Raw genomic sequence first — 23,929 nt, forward strand, 5'->3', positions numbered from 1 at the left:
TTATCACCAGTGTATGATACTGCTTCCCAGATGAACACTAAGTGGCACACATAACCCTGTTTAACTGTTCTCTAAACATTTCATTATCAAAATGGCTTCACCAGTAAGATGTACCGTCGGCACATAAATGAAAGGGACCACCAGCCAGAGTGACGTGCCCTGGCCAATCTTCATTTCAATTACTGTGTGTCATAGGCTGAGCCAGCCTAGGATCGGAGTCAATCAAGCTGAGGATCATCTTCAGTTTTGTCTTGGCATGTACAACACAAAGTTTGACAATCTTTTTTTTTTCTCATTATCATGCAGCTCAATTTTTCATGTGTTTGGGCCATTTTCTATGACTAGTGTTGTTCTGCCATAGATATTTGCTTGATTGAACACCCAGGGCCATATACACCACTAGCAAAATACCTGCGCGTCGCAGCGGAGAAGTAGTATGCTAAAGAAGTTAGGAAAAGAAAAGCAATCATTTTAAAAATAACGTAACATGATTGTCAATGTAATTGTTGTAGGTTTATTTTAGTATTGAGAGTGAATTTGATGATTGTGAAGAGTTTAATTTATGATTGTAAATGTTGTGTATGAGAAATGCACATTTTTAGGATGTAAGGATCTCTTTGTAAATGATGTTTGCAGTTCTGCCCTCGGGCTGTAAAATTACTAAGCTGTCTGCTGAACTTACTCTTGAGCATGCAACGTACAGTTGGCCATGTGAGAAGCAATCTTGTGTCAAGTCAATGCCGACCTATTTTAGAGTCTGGCCCTGTGACTTATTTATTGTCACGGCGAAGTGTTTGAATTGGAATGAGAGGTCAGATGGTATGAGAGGGTTGTGAGGAATAAATCCAGTCTCCCCTGAGTCGGTTCAGTGAAGACAGTTGCCTCAATGAGGTTCTTGTGCAGGGAATTGATCTGAAGCCTGGTGCCGTTACAAAGTTTTGGTGGTTGTAAGTTTCGTAGTAACATAATTGCTGCGCCGACCTTTAAAAGTAGAGTATGCGGAGGCATGCCCGGAGGATTAAGAGTGTGAAGAAACTAAATGAAAAGGCAGGAGTCACCAGAAGGAAGACGTGAAGCAAGGCAAACAATAACAGGCTTGAAGCGGTGTGGTAAAGAAGAAGGGAGCAGTGAGCATGACAAACAGCTGAGGAAAGTAAGGAAGCGAGTGAGGAGGCACATGAGCGCGGGATGTCATTAATGTATATAGGCAGGGAGCCAACCACATGATAGGTGCGCAGACAGTGGCCGTGCGGAAAAAGGAAGGGGGGACCGGGGGCAGCTCTTGTGCGTCTCTGCCGTGAAATAAATTGTCTGTTAACGGAAGTAAGGAATGAAACCGCCAAATGGAGAGGTCAGTTCTTAAAGTTCCTTACAGCATAATGGTGAGAAATGCCTAAAAGAAGACGTTATTTTCGAAAGTTTGTTATGGGGCATGGCGCAAAATGAAAACTACTTAACGTTTGTAAGTACAGTGTAAAGGATGAGCATGGGAAATTTGAGCTTACTATGTCTATTGGAAGTCGCAGAAATAGTGAGGCGGGATTTCCCCTATCTATATATACAGTGTAGGGGGTACATCTGTTCCCCCCCCACTGGGTGTTGCAATAGGACATAAAACATACCTAACTTTTGTAAGTACACTACAAGGAATGAGCATGCGAAATTTCAGTTTCCCACCTATATGGAAAGCGGGAGGAATTAGTGATGAGTCAGTGAGGGCTTTGCCTTTTATACGTATAGATTATAGCTGTTAAAAGACCAACTTTGAAGAGCCACCCATTTTGTAGGAACTTCAAAGGAACATCCAGGATGTCTGCTACTCTAAACTAAGATAAAGGCAATTTTACTTTTTCAAGTTTAGTGTTTACAAATCTCATAAAACCTTGATGGATTTCCAGAAGGAAGCCCACCCAATTTTTAATGGGATAAGCCAGCAGGTTAAACAGTTAACTAATCAGAGCTCTCATTCCCAGACCAGTCAAAGTGTCAAAGAGCAAGAGTGTGTCTGGAAGAGTATTTTAAGTGCACAAAGAACAAGGGTGACCCCAAAAATGGTGCCCTACCACAACATGAACAGCTGCTTTGTTGGGTAGGCTTAACCACTATTGGAATAGTTTGCTCCTCCTTTTATAGACACACATAGCTCACATACATTTAGAATATTGCAATGGCTTCTACGTGTGCTAAATATTATAATGATAAAGTACTAGTGCATTTTCCATTGCACCCACTGCCAGGACGTAACGCACCAACCTTATTGTGCTTGCTGTGCCATTTAATATTTACTATGGCTAAAACAAATTGGCAGGTCAAAATCAGCCACGTGGGAGTGTGTGTGACGCTGGTCCCAAAGTGGCCAGGAAAGGCACTGACGCCCACTGCAATGCTCAACAGGATTAAATGCAATCTGAATGTGATGTTATGTTATGTATATGACTGTGCAAGTGTCAGCCAGGGGTCAGACCACGTTATTTAAAATTTATAAAAAAAAAAAAATCTCAGAATGAAAATACTCAAAAACACCTGGCAGTAAAATGCTGTGAGCAAATTTTGAATTGCTGTCTGCCTTGGAATGAGCTGAACAGTAGCCAGAGAAGAAATTCATCTCTTCTGTTGTAGTCGGTGCATACCAAACGATTCAGACATGGAATCCATCAAAACAATAAGTTCTTCATTCACACATCCATCCATCCATCCTTTCACCCCACCCTTACTTTCCATAAGCATTGTGAGCCAGAGGTTGTCCCAGCAGCTCTTACTGCATGGCAAGAACCATTTTCCTTTTGCAAGTGGATTTGAATAAAGCCATCTGGTAAAAAAAAAGTATAATTAAAATAGAATAAAGGTAAATTCCATTATAAAAAGGAAGTAATGTTAAAGACACAACACTTTGTCTATATAGCCTTCATCTGGTGGGCAACTGAAAATGAAAGAGTAGGTACCATATATAGGATGGAAAGGAGGGTACAAAGCCAGGGCAGATAAAATGAGAAAAAGCTGCGATTACAGGAGATGAAGGGAGAGATTGAGTTTTTTGGTCATTAAGATATGGAGAAACAGGTGATATCAGGCTGAGAATGAGCGTAGCGTCTTCTTATTTTCTTCAAAAAGTGTCTTTGAAGCCTTGTGAAAGAACACAAATAGAGAGCTCATTGTGGCTATGATCAAGGGATGTGAAATGTTCTGCAATAAGCTTTGTCAGGTTTTTGATTTTAAAGGCCCAAATGTGCTCTCTGAAACGGTTTGCTAGCCGTCTCCCTGTTTCACCTGTGCAGATGGTTCCTACAAGAAATGCAGTAAATAAGATTTTTAGACTGGCAAGAGGCCTGCTGTTTAATATCCAGAGGCACCAAATCCAAGGGTATTGTTAGTGACAGATTTCCAAGTGACAGCTGTTACCGGTTTCAAGTGTTACAGGTCAAAATCCCCACTGAAGAATGTGACTCTTCCTCTGTGAAGTGAGCTGTGGACAGACAGTTTGTGTAGGTTTGGTGTTCGGAGGAAGGAGATCAAAGGAGGATTAGCAAAATAAGGCTCCGTTGGAAGTATCAGTCTGCAGAATAGGGAAATTTTATTTGATGAACTGTGGGAGAGATAGAGTATTAGGGTGGATTGGCAGGACCATTCAAAAGGATGTCACAAGATCTACTCAGGGTTTGACTGAGGACCCTGTCTGCAACATGAGATGGGTATCCTCTATCAATGAAGAAACTTCTCATCCTAAGTGCTTCACTACAGTCAACCTCATCACTGCAGAGGTGACGGATCCAAAGGAACTGTGAAAGAGGAACAGAGTTGTTAGTATGCCAGGAATGGAAGAAGCTATAAAGAAGGTAACTGTGTGAGTCAGTTGACTTGTAATAGTCAGAGGTTTTAAGTCCTAGAAAGCTGATAGAAAGACGGATATCTATAAACAGTAGAGTTGTAATAGAAACGTTGCCTGTAGATCTGAGAGATGGATGGAAACTAGTAAAATCATTGATGAACTCATGTAGCTGTTTTCTGGACGAATACCATCATCAGTATATCTTTTGTACAGGTCTGGTATAAAACCTAGGTAGGAATAAAAAAAAAATGCTCTTCTACCCAACGAAGATGTTTGCATAGCAAGGTCCCATTCTAGTACCCATTGCAACTAGAAATTAAATTAGTGTGCTGCTGTGGATAGCAGTATCCTGGATTCAAATCCCACCCCTGGTTGTTGTCTATGTGAAGTTTGCATATTCTCCCAGTATGCGCCTGAGTTTTCCTTCAAGTCCTCTGGTATTTCTTTCACTAATGTCCAAACACTGTCCCTAAAGCTTGGACCCTCTACGGCCAAGACAGAGCCACCAACACACCAACTGTCACTCTGACATGGATAACGTGAGTTTGTGAATGTTTTGTTAAAATAATAATAATAACCTGGGATAGGATGACAGTCTGCTACAGGGTGCAATCATGGAGGCACCCAAACTAGACTAATTTAGTCTTTTTAAGTAACTTAATATGTACATTATTACAAAATATGCACAGAGAATGCAGTCAGGCCCGGTCTTAGGTATTAAGGGGCCCTAGGCGAAAGGGGGGTCCAGGGCCCCCCTGGAAGCTCTGTGAAATGCGTGAAAATTAGACCAAGGAGTCGATCCGGGGCCCTAGGCAGTCGCCTACTTCGCCTATGCCTAAGGCCGGGCCTGATTGGGACAAATAATGCTGTAGTATATTTAAGTATATATGACAATTGCTCACTCGGACAATTTGTTTTGGGGGCCCCCAAGAAGGCGGGGGCCCTAAGCTATAGCTTGTGTAGCTTATACGTAAATCCTGCACTGAATGCAGTCCAGACAAAGACAGTGACAGTCTTGAGTATCAAACCCAGGTTACTGAAGCTGTGAGGCAGCAGCAACTCTCTTAAAGTTTTCAGGTTGTCTTAATCAGTATGAAATAATAATAATCTAATGTGCAATAAAGTGAAGCACAAATTAAATATGTTGAAAAAAATCCAAAGGGTTATTATGGTTCAGAACCATTTTCGAATACAAAGTGAATTCTGTAAATAATTGTGCGCCATCCAGGCTGGAAGAGCAGGCGTCATCATCCTTTCTCTCCTGATTGATGTCTCCCATCTGTACTGCAAAAAGGCCTCTGCAACATCTGGAGTGCAATGTAGTAATTTATTACAGAAATCTGCTGAGCGTGCAGAAGCATCTGCAAACACTTAGGAGAAGGTAAATTCAAAGCACATTGAAAAACCCGAGAGAAAAGATGGAATTTGGGTCAGAAAACGACTTCCAAAAAGATTCCGGGTTGGAGCAGCATCAGCTGTTTTGTGTTGCATGTTAAAGCAGCGCAGTGTTTTTAATAGCAGGATCACAGACTCTTTAGAATGGCAGACCCCACCTCCCACCCTCGATTAGTGGCCGCTAAATAATTTAAGAAAAATCTTTTTGATTCTGGGCACTTGTAAGCACAAAAGATCTGTTTCTTAAAAAAACAGTGAAGGGCCATCTCAGGGATCACGTGTGGATTAAATGGCATAAATGAAGAGAATAAAATGTTAGGGCAAAGATGGGATGGGAGCAAAATTAATAAATGGAAGCCAAGTTACATTCTTAAGCCAGCTGTTTTTTATGTAGCACCATTGTACATTTATCTCCATCAAGTACAGAGTTGTAGTATTACAATACATTTGATAAGATCATATTAATTATAAGTATTTAAGAACCTATATTGTTTAACATTTTGTTTGTGTTGCAAAATGCAAATTGAAATACACCCAAATATACAAGGGTTAATCAAAAAGTAAAGGCAATTTGACAATTACACAGTAAAAGCAACCGATAGAAGCTGACACAATACAACACATTCGCAATGGCTTATGGGTAGTTAGAACATGCACAGCACAGCTCTCTGCCATTGGTCTAGTTAATGCCAAGGTCAAATGAACATGGACACACTGCTGCAGGATTGCTCCGTTGTTGCTGCAGTGAGATTTCTTTGGGCAGAGGGAGTGAAAGCTGCTGAAATTCACCAAAGGATGTTAGCTTGTGCAGATCAGTAAGGTGTTTAGGTATCCATCTTGCACAAACATTACAGTGCCCCAAGTCATCATGCACTATGGGATGTGCAAATCCATAGCGGATATCCAAATGTGCAGCAACAGCAGACAATGTAATCCATCGGTCTTCTCTGATGAAGGCATTCACCGCGTCGATGTGGGCCTGTGTGCCCGATGTTGATGGTTGACCAGATCAAGCTTTGTCTATTGCACTTGTTCTTCCCACTTCAAACCATTCTACACATTCATAAACTTTGTGCTGATCCAAACTGTTTTCACTTCCTTCAGTAAATTTCATCAGGTTTCACTTCCTCTGACAAAAGAAATTTCACTATGGCATGTTATTCAACATTGGTTCAATCCTACAGTGGAGCATCCATGTTCATTTGACCTTGGCTTCAACTACATTAACAGCACCGCACTGAGGTGAGTGTGTTTAAACTACCCATAAGCCATCTGGAAGTGTGTTGTACTGCATCAGTTTCTGTCGATTGTGGTTACAATGTAATTTTCAAATTGCTTTTACTTTTTTTTATCCACTGCACACTCAAATTACTTTGCAGTTTGATAGTGTTTAAGGTTTAAGGTTTCTTTATTTAGTCATGTTTACACAAGAAAACATGAAATTTGCCTTCTCAGTTGCATCTGATAACAGACAGAATGAAATAAAACAGATAAACAGAAACAAGAAAGGTTAAGGTAAGGCAGTTAGATAATACATATTTACACCAAAAAAAAAGGTTACAGGATACATATCAAAACCTTAATCATTATCTCCGATATTTCTTATTGACAAGTCATATGGCATTAGGAAGAAAGGAGTTTCTGGAGCGATTTGTGTGGGTTGTCAAAGCGACTATCCTTCCTGATTTACTGAACTTTAGTTCTACATGTAATGGATGACTGTCATCAGTTGAGATGATTTCCAGTTTCTTTAGCATTGCCCTCTGACACACACTAGTCAAATCATCTACATCAGCCCCAATAACCTTAGCTGCATACTTCACAATTTGCTGGAGCTTTTTTGAGTTTTGGTTTGTCAGACTATTAAACCAGGCAATGAAACTGAAAGTGATCACAGACTGGATCAGACTGCAATAAAAGGACAACATGAGGTCCTTGTCTACTTTAAACAGTTTGAGTTTATGGAGGAGAAATACGCGCTGGTTGCATTTAGAGAATAATTTTTTTGTATTTGTATTCCAGTTAAGATTGTTATCTAGGTAAGTTCCTAAGTATTTATATTCAGTCACTATTTCTACTTCTTCTCCCAGAACTACAATAGGTGAACATACAGATTTCTGTCTCTTAAAATCAAATATCCTTTCTTTGGTCTTTTTCACATTCAGAGTGAAGAGAAAAGCCAAGCAAAATGACACCTTTTATTGGCTAACTAGAAAGATTACAATATGCAAGCTTTCGAGGCAACTCAGGCCCCTTCTTTAAGCAAGACGTAATTTACATCTTGCCTGAAGAAGGGGCCTGAGTTGCCTCGAAAGCTTGCATATTGTAATCTTTCTAGTTAGCCAATAAAAGGTGTCATTTTGCTTGGCTTTTCTCTACATTCATAATGGCTAACACGGTACAACACCCTAGTACTACATTCAGAGTGAGAGAGTTTTTATTGCAGCAGTTTACCAGATAGTGGCTTTCCTCCTCCCCAGATATGCGTCCTATGAGCAGGGTGTCATCCCATTATTTGATAATGGAGCAGTGGTCATTGTTCTGTCTCAGGTCACTTGTGTCACTTGTGTACAGAGTAAATAGTAATGGTGATAAGACACACCCCGGCGGACTTCCTGTGTTTGAATGAATGACTTTTGAAAAAGTGTCCTATACTTTAACTGTCTGTGAACAATTTAAAAGAAAGTTCTAAATCCATAGTGTAGTGACAATTTGAATAATAATCTATTCATTCATTTCTCAAAACTGATTAATCCAATTTCATTGGGTGCTGCCGCCTACCACAGAAGTTTCAAGCACAAGGCATTGTATTTCAGCCAGGGTTGCTCCCTTAGCTGGGGTTCAAATGTCTCATTTCTGTCCATTTTGCTAATGTTTTTCTGTTAACATTGTTTATTATTTAGTTTCTTTATGTCTATGTATCTTTTTCCATGTACTGTGTGATTTGTGGGTAGTCCTCCAAGAGGTGGGCCACCTATCTATCACCATTAGGAGTTTGTCTTAAGCCCTATAATGTTTGAGGAAAACCCACAACCCCTTGAAGTTTATTGTGAATGCGCTAGGGTGTTGGTGTGTTCTCCTGTGTTCTATTGCTGTTTTTTATTGTTTGTGAATTATAGGATTTTTGTGAGTAATGTGAGATTTTTTAAATAGACTTTTTAATATAGTTTGCATTTGTCCACCATTGGCAACCATAGCCACCTATAATATTAGAAACTTTCTTCTTGGCCACCGGGGGGCGCTAAAACTCCCCCAAACACCCGACACACACAGGCTCGGAGACATGTGCCAACAAACAAGAGCTTTTATTTATGGGAAACTCTTCCTTATCAAATGTTTCCCACACCACAGTCACAGTTACAATAAGTGGTACACTCTACTCTGTAACTCTGTGCCTTCTCTTCTCTTTCTGTCTCTGTCTGCCTCCTTCTCCTCTGCTCCTCTCAACAAGCTTTGCCCTCCTTCCTTCCAACTCTGGGCCCCAGAGTTGTGACAGTCAGCTCCTTTTATGTAATTCCCAGAAATACTACTGGTGACCCAAAAGTCCTGGTAAGGTAGGAGCCCAACTACGTAGGGCTCATTAGTCCCTCCTGCTCCCCCTGGCAGCACCCACGGAACTCAACAGGGCTGAGGCAATGAACTCCAACTCTCAGTTTGCCCTGGGGGAATCTGCAGTGGTACCGTAACCCAGGGGGGCTGCCACCTAGCGACTCAAGGGAGGCAAATCCCTGAGTAGGCTGCCTTCTCCCATCCTTCCATGCGGAGGGTGTCCCTCACACTCTGTTTTTTTTATGAAAATGTGAGATTAGAAATGTATCTCTCCCATTACTACAAACTACTTGGGGTAAGTAACATATAAAGCATCATTTTGAATTTGCATAAAATAAGTTTACATTTTCAAGCCCACTTAAAACGATTCAGTCAGCAATTGGGTGCAAGGCAGGAAATAACCCTGGGAAAAAATGGCACCTACCTTCTAGAATGGCACAGAATGAAGTACTGTAGATGAAAATGAAATGCTTAGTAGTACAATAAAGTTGAGCAGAAAGGTTTAAATAATGCTATTAATTAAACAAAGATAGGATTTATAACCTACATAGGCTAAACATAGACAATCTTTCCTGCCATTATTCACAACAGTCCAAGTTAAAAATCATGTAATGGCATCATAATATCGCTTGATTCTGGTTCCTGTCCATTTAATGAAAGTTTAATTTTACACACCCTGAACTCATTTTAGAATGCACGTAAGCCATTTGAGACTAAGTATTAGTGTTGCAATTCAATTCTTTGACACTTCGTGTTATTTTGCTCTTCATAGGCTAATCGGTCACGGAGCCTGGGAGCTACAGTATATTGCGTGGGGGTGAAAGATTTTAATGAGACACAGGTACGTACCTCTGCTTTTGAAATTCCTTAGAATAGTAGTAGTGTACCTCAGAGTACTGCCTAACATTTGCAGCTTTCATCTGCAAAGTGGATTGAGTTTAGATCCATGAGCAATAGGTCATTGAATATAAAGTACGAGATTGGCAGTGACAACACTTGAGTCAAATTTCATCCTTCTCTCCCTCCTTCTATCCCCAGCTGGCAAAGATTGCCGACAGCAAGGACCATGTGTTCCCGGTAAATGATGGCTTTGAAGCCTTGCAGGGAGTCATAGATTCGGTGAGTACTCTGCATGGGGTGTCCATTTGAAATTGAACATAGGCCTTTGGGACCCCAGACTGCCAGGGAAATAACTGAACACGGGCCTCTTAATTTCTTTTAATAGTTAAGGAATAACCAGCTGACTGTGCTATCATACTGTACAGTATCTTGGTATACCAACAGGTTATTGCTTCATAAAATGTTTTGTTCTTTATACTGATGATGCCCTACAAAGAGTGTAATTCAGATTCTCCATATATTGAAAAATAACTGGAGGTCTGCAGAAGTGTTGCTTTTGATCTGAAACAACACAGTGATAAGACCCCAGAACAGATTTTAGATCACTGATTTCAGTAAGAACATCAAAAGGATACTGCCATGGTGGATTTATTACAGTGATATCTGGAAGTATGACGGCACAGTGAAATAGTGTTTCTGGCTGACAGATCAAGGCATTTAGGGTTGAAAATGACATATTCATTGTTTGCACATTCTCCCTGTGTTTGTGCAGATTTTTGTCAAGTATTCCAGTTTTCCAGCATCCCACCGACATGCAAGTTAGGTTAATATGCAACGCTAAATTCAAATTCAAGTTCAAGTTTATTATCATGTATACAGAGTAAAGTGAAACTCTTACTTAAATGGAATGACCTCGCTGCAATAAAAAGACACCTGAATCTGAATAGTCCCTTGAGCCAAAGGAGCTCTTATTGGGCTTGACTGGCTAAGGTAGTTACTATCAACACTTTAGGCAGGGTGTGAAGCTACGTTGCTGTCCCCAGAATCCAGGAGAAGATGATGTGTGTGGTGAGCGCCGCTCAAGCAAAGTCACTTGCACGTCTGCTTTAAAGTGTAACACCTCCAGCACCGTGATCAGACTTGGCTTTCTGGTTACTGCACTCAGGACTCAGTGCCCAAATTAATCAATTGTCTCAGAATTACTTCTTGGAATGGCACTAAAAGTCTGACTAGGATAAGTCTTTGTCCTTCCTCACAGTAGGACATGAGAAGTAGTTGTGAAAAATGTTGTGTCCTTCCAGTGAGGATTAGGTGTTCATATTTTAGAATGAATGATGCCATATAGCAAAATAGCACTCACAAAGACGTTTTGTAGTTTCCTTGAAACTAATGATGACGTTTTGTAGTTTTTTGATACTAATAGTAATAATACTAATGCTAATAGTACTACTACTACTACTACTAATAATAATAATCAAGGTAGTAGGAGAAGAAGGTAAACACAACAAGGTAGAATATTGTTCTAAGCGGTATGCAATTATTGCCATTTCACAACAAAATCAAGAATAATCCAGTTTGCAGTCATCACCCTCTGTTAGTTGTATGTGTGCAGCTAAACTCATCAACAAATGAAAACTCAAATGAAAACTCATCAAACAAATTTGAGGTGGAGTGGTGGCTCTGAGTCTAAGGCTCTGCGCTGGTATCCCAAAGGTTGCCGGTTTGATTCCCCGTCACTGCCAAAAGAGATCCTGCTCTGCTGGGCCCTTGAGCAAGACCCTTAACCTGTAATTGCCCTAGGGGAGCTGTACAATGGCTGACCCTGCGCTCTGACCCCAAGGGGTATGCGAAAACTAACAAGTTCCTAATATGAGAAATTATATAAGGTGAAATAAAGAACAAAAAAATACTGGAAAGAAAGCCATTGATTTGCATGAGTGCAGCTTGCTTTAACATTACCTCATGTAGACCGAGGAGAAATGTATCTGTGTATTACCTCATGGGTTGTAAGAGTTTGTTACAAAATTTGGGCAATGGTTGATTGTGACATACCCTATTCATCGGGATGTTAAAGCTGCAATTTCCCAGTGGGCAAAAATATAATGTTACCAACACGTTAGTTCTGGCTGACAGCACATGGCTTCCCCGCATAGATGCATTGATCACGTAATGGACACAATTTTGTATGAATATTGTTCAATCTCTGTCAGATCGATGTTTGTTTTAATGAGCTCAGTGCTGTCCAGTGTGTCCATTCCTCCTATCCCAGAATGTGTGCGCTGATTGCATGAATGCCATCTTCTGATCACTTCTGTTTTAAGTTAGGACATCTCACAAGCTCTCCTAAATCTTGGTGAGGTTGGGAGTAGTTACCTAAATTATAAGAACTGTTAAAATATTTTCACCTCTACTCCCAAGACTAGGACCAAATTTGCATCACCAGTTAGGAGTGTTTTCTTATTCTAAGACACCTGATACTGTACACAGACAGAGGTCTTTGATTTATTGACTTGTCTTAAGAAAATTCTTTTAAACTTGCAGGCCTCTCTGCCAATCCTGAAAAATAAGAAACTGAAATAGCAGAAGTGTTTTCAGTTTCTAGTGTGCAGTTCCTGTAAAATGCATTTACAATGAGCTGAGGTCATGGAAAACTAAGATGATGAGAAAGAGAATGAAATGGTGGGAACAGGCTCAGATTAAAAAAAAAATACTGATATAAGAAATAGTTTTTTACTAGCATGACATCTAAAATTTCAAATCGATGCACTACTTGCTACTGCATCACTTCCATCTGGAAATATTTAAGGAGAAAGCAGCGAATTGCAAGCACAGTTGGGGTATGAAGTTGTTTAGTGAGTTGACCAAAATGCAAATAACCTCCACAATTCACAAGAAGCCCCCTGATGTGGGATATCAGTTTTGCATTTTTAAGAAGCAAGGTATGCACGGCTGCCTTTCCATCCTTCCTAAATGGTCCCATCATGCTACACTCAATGTCTCCCATGAGGCACGGCTTCCCAACCATTTGGATGTTGTCCTGCTACAATTTTGAGAGTTCATCACTATTTGCAAAGGAAGGCCTGAAGCAAAATTATTTCCTAGGCATTTGTTTAATGCAGCTCTTTGAGATGTGCTTTCTAGCAGTGGTTCACAGTACTCTGCCATCTTATTGGTGTGTTACCTTCTTGTTATTAAATTTTAAATTGGCAGCACAATCTCGTTCAAAGAACTTTTGTGATCATTACTGCTTTACTGAACTGTACTGCTCAGATCTGTGAATTAGATCGCTGAATGAGACTCTGGGCTGATACCCTGACAGTAGATTGGACCAAAATGAGACAAAATCTAAACATTATGAAAACATTAGCCACTAAAATGTGTTATGCAGAATTCAGGTGATAGATGCCAGGACTGCATAAGATGAGGCTTTTTTTTAAAGGTAAGCATAAAAAATAAAACAAAATATATGAAATAGTCCTGCGGTGGGCTGGCACCCTGCCCGGGGTTTGTTTCCTGCCTTGCGCCCTGTGTTGGCTGGGATTGACTCCAGCAGACCCCCTTGATCCTGTAGTTAGGATATAGCGGGTAGGATAATGGATGGATGGTTGAAATAGTCCAAACCAAGACATGTATGATAGCCCAAATGTTAGTTGTCTCCACACTTCTGACGTAGTGCTTAATCCTTATCCTTAGTATAACATTCTTCTCCATTTTCACTTGCAGATATTAAAAAAGTCATGCATAGAAATTCTGGCTGCTGAGCCATCAAGCATCTGTGCTGGAGGTGAGTGTAAAAATGGGAGCACAAAAATAACAGTAAACTGCTGTGTCTTATCAGAGGCTCTACAACTTGACTCCATTGTCTGCTCTTAGTTTTATGAACACACGTTATGCCTGTAAACGTTTAAATAGTCTAGTTAAATCTTTCTGCAGACTCTGAAATGTTTGTCTTGGAACTGTTTTTTAATAAGGTGAGGAGCTTTCGTTCCGTCACTCCATGAATTTTCATAGTAGGGTGGTGGCCTTTATCATGTTAGGTACAGTGCATCCAGAAAGTATTCACAGCGCATTACTTTTTCCACATTTTGTTATGTTACAGCCTTATTCCAAAATGGATTAAATTCATTTTTTTTCCTAAGAATTCTACACACAACACTCCATAATGACAACGTGAAAAAAGTTTACTTGAGGTTTTTGCAAATTTATTAAAAATAAAAAAACTGAGAAATCACATGTACATAAGTATTCACAGCCTTTGCTCAATACTTTGTCGATGCACCTTTGGCAGCAATTACAGCCTCAAGTCTTTTTGAATATGATGCCACAAGCTTGGCACACCTATCCTTGGCCAGTTTCGCCCATTCCTCTTTGCAGCACCTCTCAGGTTGGATGGGAAGCGTCGGTGCACAGCCATTTTAAGATCTCTCCAGAGATGTTCAATCGGATTCAAGTCTGGGCTCTGGCTGGGCCACTCAAAGACATTCACAGAGTTGTCCTGAAGCCACTCCTTTGATATCTTGGCTGTGCGCTTAGGGTCGTTGTCCTGCTGAAAGATGAACCGTCACCCCAGTCTGAGGTCAAGAGCGCTCTGGAGCAGGTTTTCATCCAAGATGTCTCTGTACATTGCTGCAGTCATCTTTCCCTTTATCCTGACTAGTCTCCCAGTTCCTGCCTCTGAAAAGCATCCCCACAGCATGATGCTGCCACCACCATGCTTCACTGTAGGGATGGTGCCAGGTTTCCTCCAAATGTGACGCCTGGCATTCACACTAAAGAGTTCAATCTTTGTCTCATCAGACCAGAGAATTTTCTTTCTCATGGTCTGAGAGTCCTTCAGGTGCCTTTTGGCAAACTCCAGGCGGGCTGCCATGTGCCTTTTACTAAGGAGTGGCTTCCGTCTGGCCACTCTACCATACAGGCCTGATTGGTGGATTGCTGCACAGATGGTTGTCCTTCTGGAAGGTTCTCCTCTCTCCACAGAGGACCTCTGGAGCTCTGACAGAGTGACCATCAGGTTCTTGGTCACCTCCCTGACTAAGGCCCTTCTCCCCCGATCGCTCAGTTTAGATGGCTCTAGCTTTAGGAAGAGTCCTGGTGGTTTCGAACTTCTTCCACCTTCAAAGCAGCATAATTTTTTCTGTAACCTTCCCCAGATTTATGCCTTGAGACAATCCTGTCTCGGAGGTCTACAGATAATTCCTTTGACTTCATGCTTGGTTTGTGCTCTGACATGAACTGTCAACCTTGGGACCTTATATAGACAGGTGTGTGCCTTTCCAAATCATGTCCAGTCAACTGAATTTACCACAGGTGGACTCCAATGAAGCTGCAGAAACATCTCAAGGATGATCAGGGGAAACAAGATGCGCCTGAGCTCAATTTTGAGCTTCATGGCAAAGGCTGTGAATACTTATATACATGTGCTTTCTCAATTTTTTTATTTTTAATAAATTTGCAAAAACCTTAAGTAAACTTTTTTCACATTGTCATTATGGGGTGTTGTGTGTAGAATTCTGAGGAAAAAAATGAATTTAATCCATTTTGGAATAAGGCTGTAACATGACAAAATGTGGAAAAAGTGATGCGCTGTGAATACTTTCCAGATGCACTGTACATGTTAGGTAAATATTAGCTTTGGAGTTCAAACACAACATAGGCAGTTCTAGCTGTAGAAACTGAGAACATAAGAAAATGAGAAATGAGATCATTCACTCCATCAAGCTTCTTCATTTAGCTAACATCTAAGCTGTCCTAATATCTCATTGAGATTCTACTTAGAGGTTGTCAAAGTTTTTGCTTCAACTACTAGTTTGTTCCAGAGTTGGGATGAGACACCATGTATGTGCACACACAAGTATGTAGAAGCTGTGTAGGACAGATATGTGGTGTGGTCATGCTGCCAGTGTTTTCTGGTCAATCATATGGCATGGCATTTGTAGGATGTGAAACCCAATACCGTGGCAGAGGAAGCCCACACCTCCAATTCTTTGGTCAAGTATGACTTCTTCTTGCACTCAGAGTGTATTACTAATGCTTGTGATGAAAACAATCAGTTGGCCTGTGCAATGTGCCTCATTGTCATCAGAGCCTGATTATTTTTGTCTGCACCGCTGTGTTTTTCCTGTCAGCCACAGTGTGTGGCCATGTCGCTGTGTGTGATGAGGGTAACAATCCTCTTGTAAAACGCTCCATGCATTTTGTCTTACAGCCAATGTGCTGCGGACCACCAGATGCAGTGGTGATAAATGAATGCATCTGTTACAGAATGTGACATGTGAAGCACAGACTTGGTTAATTGTAAACTCATGAGTGTAGTGCAGGCTTTAATTTTGATAGGGGGTGTAGTTAGAAAAGATATCGGACATACAGTATGTGTACAGGACAATAAATCCAATTAAACTTAAGTTTAATTTCCAGTTTGTCATGTTTGCACAATACAGTAAAAATCTTACTTGCACATCTCCTACAGACTAGTGACAGCAGTACAATTACAACAGCATCACACAAAGAATACAACGGCATGCATAAACTATCACATCACAGAGCGCTGTCTGTGTTTTTCCTACTTTACAGACATAATGGTTGTGTTATGTTTAATGCCACTTAAGATTGACATGTAAGGCTAAAAAGTGGACGAGATTAGGCAGTTTTTCCACGTAAACATTAAATATTTTTCAACTTGACGTCATCCTTGGTGGAAAACAAATGAAATGTTTTTGGTCAGTCTCTGTGTGGTGTCCTACCGAGGGTTGATTCCTGTGTTGTGTCCTTTGCTGTCAGGAGAGGCTTTGGCTCCTGGCAACCTGGTGATGAAATGAGTGGATTCAGAAATGATGGAGGATAGGATTGTTAGCTGGACCTGTCAAATAAACAACTTAAGTTTTGTTTGGCTTTTTGCAAGTTTTCTGAGTGAAACTGGATGATTTTTGCAAAAATGGGCCAAAATGACATCTGCAGACATCTTGCTCCAGCTAATTCCTTCAGGTGTTTTACTTCAGTTCTTCACAGTATGAAGCTATGGGGTGTTTAGGAGCATAAAATCGACTGAAATGCCATGAACATATTCATCTTACACAAACCTGTTGAAAATGCAAGTATCTCAAATTTGTAAATTGTTTCTTTCTCAATTTCTTTTTCTGTTCTTTCCCATTTTTCACGCCTCATGTGAACAGAGTCATTCCAAGTAGTCATTCGAGGGAATGGATTTCTCCATGCACGCAATGTCGAGAAGGTCCTGTGCAGTTTTCGAATCAATGACACTGTCACTCTCAGTAAGTATTATTTCCTTTTATTATAATCATAGCCTTTTCCCTGATGGCTTAAGATTTTGGTTTCATTTCAGTTGCTGGCACATTTGGTTCAACAGCTCCTAATTCTAATGTATGCTTAATTCACATGTAACATTTTTTGACATCAAGGAGTAATGTTGGCATGAAGGTTAGCAATGTTGACTCATAGCTCTGAGCATCTGGCTTCAAGTTTTAGCGTATTGTCGGTGTAAAATCTGAATTGCACGGTTCTCTCTGGGTTCTCTGGTTTGTTCCTTCATCCCTAACATATGCATGTTAGGTTAACTGACGAGGCTGGGTACAAGTGACAGTGGATATGTGTGGAGGTATTATGGTTGGGCTTATGATGTCAATTTTTTACTTTTCCTTGTCCATTAAGAATGATTTCTGGAATTTTGATTGCCAAGAAATCCATTGATTATATTTATTGTTGTTCCTATGTATTTTTAACATTGGGCACCACCATTCTATGCCCTTGCTAGGAGTGTGTGACCCATGTCATATTAACAGTTGGGGATAGGTTTTCTAAACGTGCACAAATGCATACCATTGTGGAAACTTCCTACGCCAAAAGTGCTTATACAAAATACAAAATATTTGAACAATTAAAGAGTATCCTGATCTAGGATTAAAACATCAGGTTCTCAGCAGTAACATCAAGAATAGTTCAGTTCAGTTTTGGTTATATATAAGGTGGTAAAGTGACTGCCCTGATTTTACGACTTCAGTATTCTTCAGCTGACAGAGTGATACCCTCCAGAGCTGGGATGTCATCTGGGTAAAGTTTGCATGCCCCCCCCCCCCATGTCTGTGTGGGTTTTTGTGAAGACTCGGACTGAATATTCTGAATCATTTGTTATTTGGCTGATGGGTTTGGGTCTCATAACAGGCTAGAATGGGTTTTACTGTACTTGGCCACAACCCAAAACAGGACAGTGGGTGTGAAAAGCAGTTACTAAACATGTTTGCATGGATTAATAATAATTCTGTTGTGTTCTAAAAGAAAATGTAAATATGAATTTAACTGTTGTATTTGGCTTTTCTAGTGGAAAGACCCCTTGTTGTAGAGGACACTTATTTACTCTGCCCTGCTCCCATCCTACGAGAAGTTGGCACGTAAGTGAAAAGACTGTTAATGATACTATTAATGCCACTGAGGTAGCTCTCCATGACCTTATACTGGATATTGCAAGTTCAGGAAGTGGATCAGTAGATAAGGAGGAAAAGGCTAGAAGAAATAGTTCTTATTATAACGCTACCTTTTGAATGGCTGTATAAGCCCCATTAAAACAGAAAAGACTCTGCCTTAGTCCTAGTGGGCCGCAGTGGCTGCAGCTTTTCATTCCAATCAGTTCCCACTATTAATGAGATTCCTGTTTCAATTATTTATGATGTTAATCCAAAAAATCCCAGTAGGGTTTATTTAATTTATGCACATTTTGTCAGTATGTTTTTCTGCATTCTTCTAAATTGTCTTTCTTATTTAAGCTTGCTAATCATATGTGGATGTGACCCTGAAGTAACTTCAGATTTTCTGCATGTGTTTTTATTCGCACCTGTGTCTGGGCTTTGTTAAACTGAACACAGCAAATGATGTTTGCTAGTCTCATTAATTTGTCTTTTTAACTTAGACATTTTTTTCTTTACTCTTTTCTGTACATTCTGTTCCTAAGCTTGCAATTAAATAGTGGCCATTATGAAAGTGTAGGCACAGAGGGTAGCTATTTCAGCATTGGTTCCACTTGCTAGAAAGCAATGACTTTAAAAAAAAGTATTTTAAAATTAACAAAAGAACAAAGTCTATAAGAAGTTAATAATTTTTTATTTGAATTTTACATTTATTTGATTAAGGCATAAAAGGGTGGAGAATAGGAAAGTGCCCCTTCAGCCCTCCTGGATCGGGGGTGAGAAGGGGCTCTGCACAAACACACAGCATATTTATGGCACCCTGCAGTGTGCAGGCATGTTTCATATTGACAGAAGAATTGGCATAAGCCACCCTAATTTGTTCATAAGAAATGTCATGGTTGACTTCATCAGGTAGAAGTACATAATAAACAAAAACAGCTGAAAAGTTCAAGTGCGTGCTATAATTTAAATGTTTAAAGCTTAAATATTCTCAGTTGTAATAGAAATTTGTCATTTGTTCAAAAATAAAAACAACCTTACATTAGTAATCACTGACCCAGGGATCCCTTACATGTAATATGGTTGCAATTAGTCATTTTGAAGTTTTCGAAAATAAAGAATCAGTTATCAAATATATTATCGTATCTGTGATCAGCAACGCCCAAATATCATGAAATGACACTCTACGTCTCTCTATTACTGGTCCCCATTATCTTAAAGTTTTGTGAAAAGAAGTCACTTTGACCCCTCGTTTCCCATTAGCTGGTTAACTCCTGGGGTCGGTTGATGTGGCATGTACAACTTCAAGTCCTTCTGATTGTTTTAGCTGAAGACATCTATTGGTTTATTCTTTATCAGTAAGGGTTAATTTCCTGCCTCAAATATGGTCCAAAGGGCTTATTGGGTATAGAGGACCCAAAATGGGAGGAACCCCAATAAGCTTGACAACTAGAAACCAGAGATCAAGACGAGTCAAACGATAAATAATATGTGAGGGTGTCTGACCAAAAAAAAAAAGACAAAAACTGAGGTGATTTTAAAGTGTTCAAAAGTAATTCTTATGAATACAGTAACAACTATTAGTATCAGTGCTTACGATAATCAACAGGAAATGTGATGGTCTTAATGATCATAAGCTTAGTAAAATGTAAACATTATAATAGTCACTGCTTTGTACAATACTTCATGGCCTGTTAGCTGTGGCAGTCCCGGATGGAACATCCTTCTCTATTTATCTGTGATTGATTATTAAATACTAGTCATTTAGCCCGTTACAATAACAGGCGCTAGAACAGTAGTGCATACATTAGTAGGAACAGTCTATATTAAATGGCAAGGGACTTTCACCTCATTCTTTTTGTTGGTCGTATTTTTCTTTCTTTCAGCCTTTCTTTTGTTGATGTTTACTTGCTGAGCTGACCGTTCTTCGTAGGCTGCCGCCGTGTATTGGGTGTCTTTAATTTTCTGTGACAGTAATACTGTCTTGTATGGCTCTATTCAATAAGGGCGCACACAAAAAGGCGAGCTTCAAAAGGGCGACCTCAATTGAGCGCGGCGAATAAAGGCGTTCGTAGATAATTTAGTTCAAATGGCTCTGGAATATGTGAAGAGCAACAAAGGTGCAGATCTTTATTTACGCGTGCCTTTATTTGCTGCGCCCAATTGAGGTCGCCCTTTTGAGGCTCGCCTTTTTGTGCGCGCCCTTATTGAAGGATACCGTCTTGTACGTCTGCTGGCTTGTACGTCCCTAATATACCTTTAATTTTCTCTGGCGGTAATACAGGCGTGCACGTCGGTAATATGCCTTTAATCTCCTCTGACATTAATACTGGCTTGTATGTGGCTGTAATATGCATCACTGTATTGTGTACCTTTAATTTTCTCTCGCAGTAATACTGGTTTGTATTTCCATAAAACGCCTCTAACTTTCCCTGACAGTAATATCGCGCATCGCACCATGCCCCGCGCATGCGCACTTCACCAGAAGACACACACACACGGACACCTGGACGCACATAGGGATTTTATATATATAGATTTGCAGATTTATGCCTTTACAAAGGATAATAACATATTTACTGGAATTCTAAATGAAATGGAGTGGAGTTCAGAGTCACACTCTGGAACATTAAAACAAGCAAACTTTAAATGTCATGTATTTTCACTTTTAAGCAAGGGTCTCCCCATTATTGTTAATGTACAGTATGTGCTCTTGGATAAGACTTGATGCCAAGGCAGTGTGTAAATGCCACCTGTGTAATCCACAATGTCTACAGTATGTGTCAGAAATTAGTTTTGTATTGCATGTGGAACATTCACGAGAAATGTGTACATAAAATAAGATTTAAAATCCGAGCCATTTGTCAGTGGCAGCTACTACGGTGGTGACTCCCATTTGAGGTGTTGGGATGGATGAATGTGCCCTATGATGAAATTGCACCTGGCATGTTGCTGGCATAAGCTGTTGCTTTAAATGGAAGATGTGAGTACTGAAAATGGAGAGATCAATAAACATGTTGTGAGTTCCATTCTTTAGTACTTGCTTTTAATGTCATGTAAAATTAATAAATTTCTATCCACAGAGGGACACCATGATACATGCCAAGGCCTGATACAGATCTGTATGGACCCCCATTTCATCCTCATAATGTATTGACCATTTAACAACCCAGAATATTATTAACTAGAACTTCCTAATATTTCAATTAAAATGCAAAACATTACCAGTTTGTATTTTGTTTTATGTTTCAAGCCAAATGCAAAAAATTATCAGCTCATATTTTATAACTCTGAGGGCCAAGTGCAACAAAATATCCTTATAACACTATGTAAAACAAATACAGTAAATGACAGGCCTATCTTACTGCATTCATTTGTAAACCTCTGTGCTTTTGCAGTTGGCATTAATGACATCTTCAAAACTCACATGATGCACAAACTCCCATTTGATGGACTGTTCAGTTTTTCTTGGTACATCGATGAGCATAAGTAAGTAATTTCTCTAACTTTAAAAGGACCACTCAGTCAGTCACGTGGGAATAACTGAACTCTGGCCGTGGCGGGAGAAGCTGCTTTTATTGTGCAGAGGAGCACCAGAGGCCAGGAGATCTGATTTTTATACCGTCCCGCTCAGTTGAAGTCATTATGTGTTTCCTATGCAGTCTTATGCAGTTGTTGCCGTTGCTCTTGTCAATGTTGTTACTGATGACACAGTAAAACAACAAATTTCTGCACAGTCCGTCCTGTGCCCCTCACAAGACAAGTGCTATTGTTCCCCTACCTCCATGTTTGCATTTTCTGAACCTCCTGAATGGAACACAATATCCTTTATTCTATGTTCTTAATTGATTATTAAATACCAGTAATGGTGCACTTCACGATAATGTGCAGTGAATGCACTTGACTTGAGCATTCATAGTATTCATCCTCTTTCTCTGTACGTTTAGCATTCGTTTGCTCAGAGGTTGATGCGCTTGCTGTTTCCTGAGCAGCTCTTCTTTTCTCCACCCTAGCGGCCTGCTTCTTCTCTTCTTTCGTCGGCATCTTTTCACGTTAAAACTGATTAAGTCAGTGTTTGTGTTGCAGTACGTTTTCCTTAATTTTTCACTTAAGCTGGCACTTAAGACTTCAATCTGCCTCAAGTATGATTTAAGATATGAAGGGGTAGGGGAAGTGACGGCGAAGGTGGTAGGGATGAAAACGGGGCTCATATGCATGTGCTGCACGGCCGCCCTGCTGGAAGCTGCCGAGAGTTGATTCTACAATAAAAGAAAATAATAATAAAAAGAGGAATAACCTTGGAAGTCAATCATCACCCTGAAAGAGGATAGTGACGTCACGTAGTATATGTGTACCAAATTTCAGGTCAATGGGTCAAATGGTTTGAGAGCTACAGGTGATTTAAAATCCTGGACAGACAAACAAACAACCACGATAGCGTATTATATATAGAGATTTAAAAGTTTGTGATGGTAATTGAAATTTAGATTACACAAAAATATTATTTAAATGCACAAACGTAATACTATTAAAAGCCTTCTTTTTAGTTGTTGCATTAAGAAAAAGAAAGATTTTCCTAAGACACTAAATATAATAAAGATTGCTTTGGTCATTTGGGTTCACAGATGTGAGCCTGAATGTCCTTCGAAGGGGTTTACTTTTGAGTTTAAGTAGTTTAACATAATACCTTTAGGACTGAATGTAATATCAAACATTATCTTTGATCTTTGCAGTAAAACAGTTCACTTGTAATTCGAAGCAGGAGACTCCACCTGGTAAAAGATAGCAAAATGTCATGCTTAGTTATGATTTGTGCAACCATCAAACGATCCTCTTTGTGATAAGGCGGAATATTAAAAACACTTGTTGGTGAGGCCGTGTTGAATAGCAATAAAACGATTATTCAATTAATCTAGATTCCTTTTGGATTTTCCATCCTCCTGTCCCCATCTGATGCACACTAGACAGCGATTAGCGCTGCTGTCTGTCTGTCAGCTCGGTGGACTTTTGTTTCATTCATTTTTGTTTTTTATACTCTCTTGTGTTTGTATCAGGTTTTCTCCCATAATCTCAAAAATCAAATGGGAAGTCATGTTTGGATGAAGAGCAACATTTGTGAATTTTATGTTTCACTCTATGAGAAGCAGTTGGGGTTAGGAAAACACTTGGGAGTTAATAGACATTGAGGAGGAAAGCCATTTACAAATATCCAGGAAAATGAGGATTTGGGGGTCACCAACGTGGACACATCATGATGGGAATTATGTGGTCAAACTTCCTAGTTTACAGATATGAGTCTTGGCATAGCATACACTACAAATGAAACACTTTGAATAAAGCATTGCAGTAGTCACTTCATCTTGAAATCGACATAAGATTTAACTTTGATATGCGATTTGCAGTGGAGTCTCGATTGTCGTACATAATTCGTTCCTAAAGGCCATTTGATTGAAAACTGAAAACATTTTCCCATAAGAATTAGTGGACTAATCCATTCCCGAGCCCCAGATAATTGCTTATTTAAACCTTTATAACAGAACTTCATGCATACAATTGTATACAAAAACAATGAAAATGCATAAAATCTTACACAAAAAGAATCAATATGATAAATAGATAAAATATAGATGAAAAATTAACTTCACCTAACCTGTATGGAGGAGAGTTGATAGCGTAAGTGGAAGGTGGTGAGGAAGGGGAAGGAGAGAGATATTATTATTTGGAAGGGGAGTCCACCTCCAATCAAACATCAGGAAACTGTCCTTCTGGGGTCTTTTTCTCTTCTGTTTTCCCTCACCTGGCACCACTTTCACTTTGCTTGAAACTTTCACCTCTATCGTGGTTCTAACAACTGTTTTTTTGCTTTGTTGCTATCAAAATCCTTCTTTGGCCCAATGGTGGC

At 39.8% G+C, this 23,929-nt stretch overlaps 1 protein-coding gene across 1 annotated transcript in view; it reads left to right on the forward strand.

Annotated features, from left to right (window-relative positions):
• The window catches only part of LOC114645829 (anthrax toxin receptor 1-like), a 242,445-nt gene that overhangs the window by 48,152 nt on the left and 170,364 nt on the right, over window positions 1-23,929 (forward strand). The window contains exons 7-11 of the mRNA XM_028794072.2: window positions 9,543-9,611; window positions 9,809-9,889; window positions 13,334-13,394; window positions 16,783-16,881; window positions 17,946-18,015. Of these exons, the coding sequence (XP_028649905.2) occupies window positions 9,543-9,611; window positions 9,809-9,889; window positions 13,334-13,394; window positions 16,783-16,881; window positions 17,946-18,015 (380 nt within the window). The remainder of the gene's footprint in view (window positions 1-9,542; window positions 9,612-9,808; window positions 9,890-13,333; window positions 13,395-16,782; window positions 16,882-17,945; window positions 18,016-23,929) is intronic.

This window comes from Erpetoichthys calabaricus, chromosome 1, assembly GCF_900747795.2.
Source record: "Erpetoichthys calabaricus chromosome 1, fErpCal1.3, whole genome shotgun sequence".
Taxonomy (NCBI): domain Eukaryota; kingdom Metazoa; phylum Chordata; class Cladistia; order Polypteriformes; family Polypteridae; genus Erpetoichthys; species Erpetoichthys calabaricus.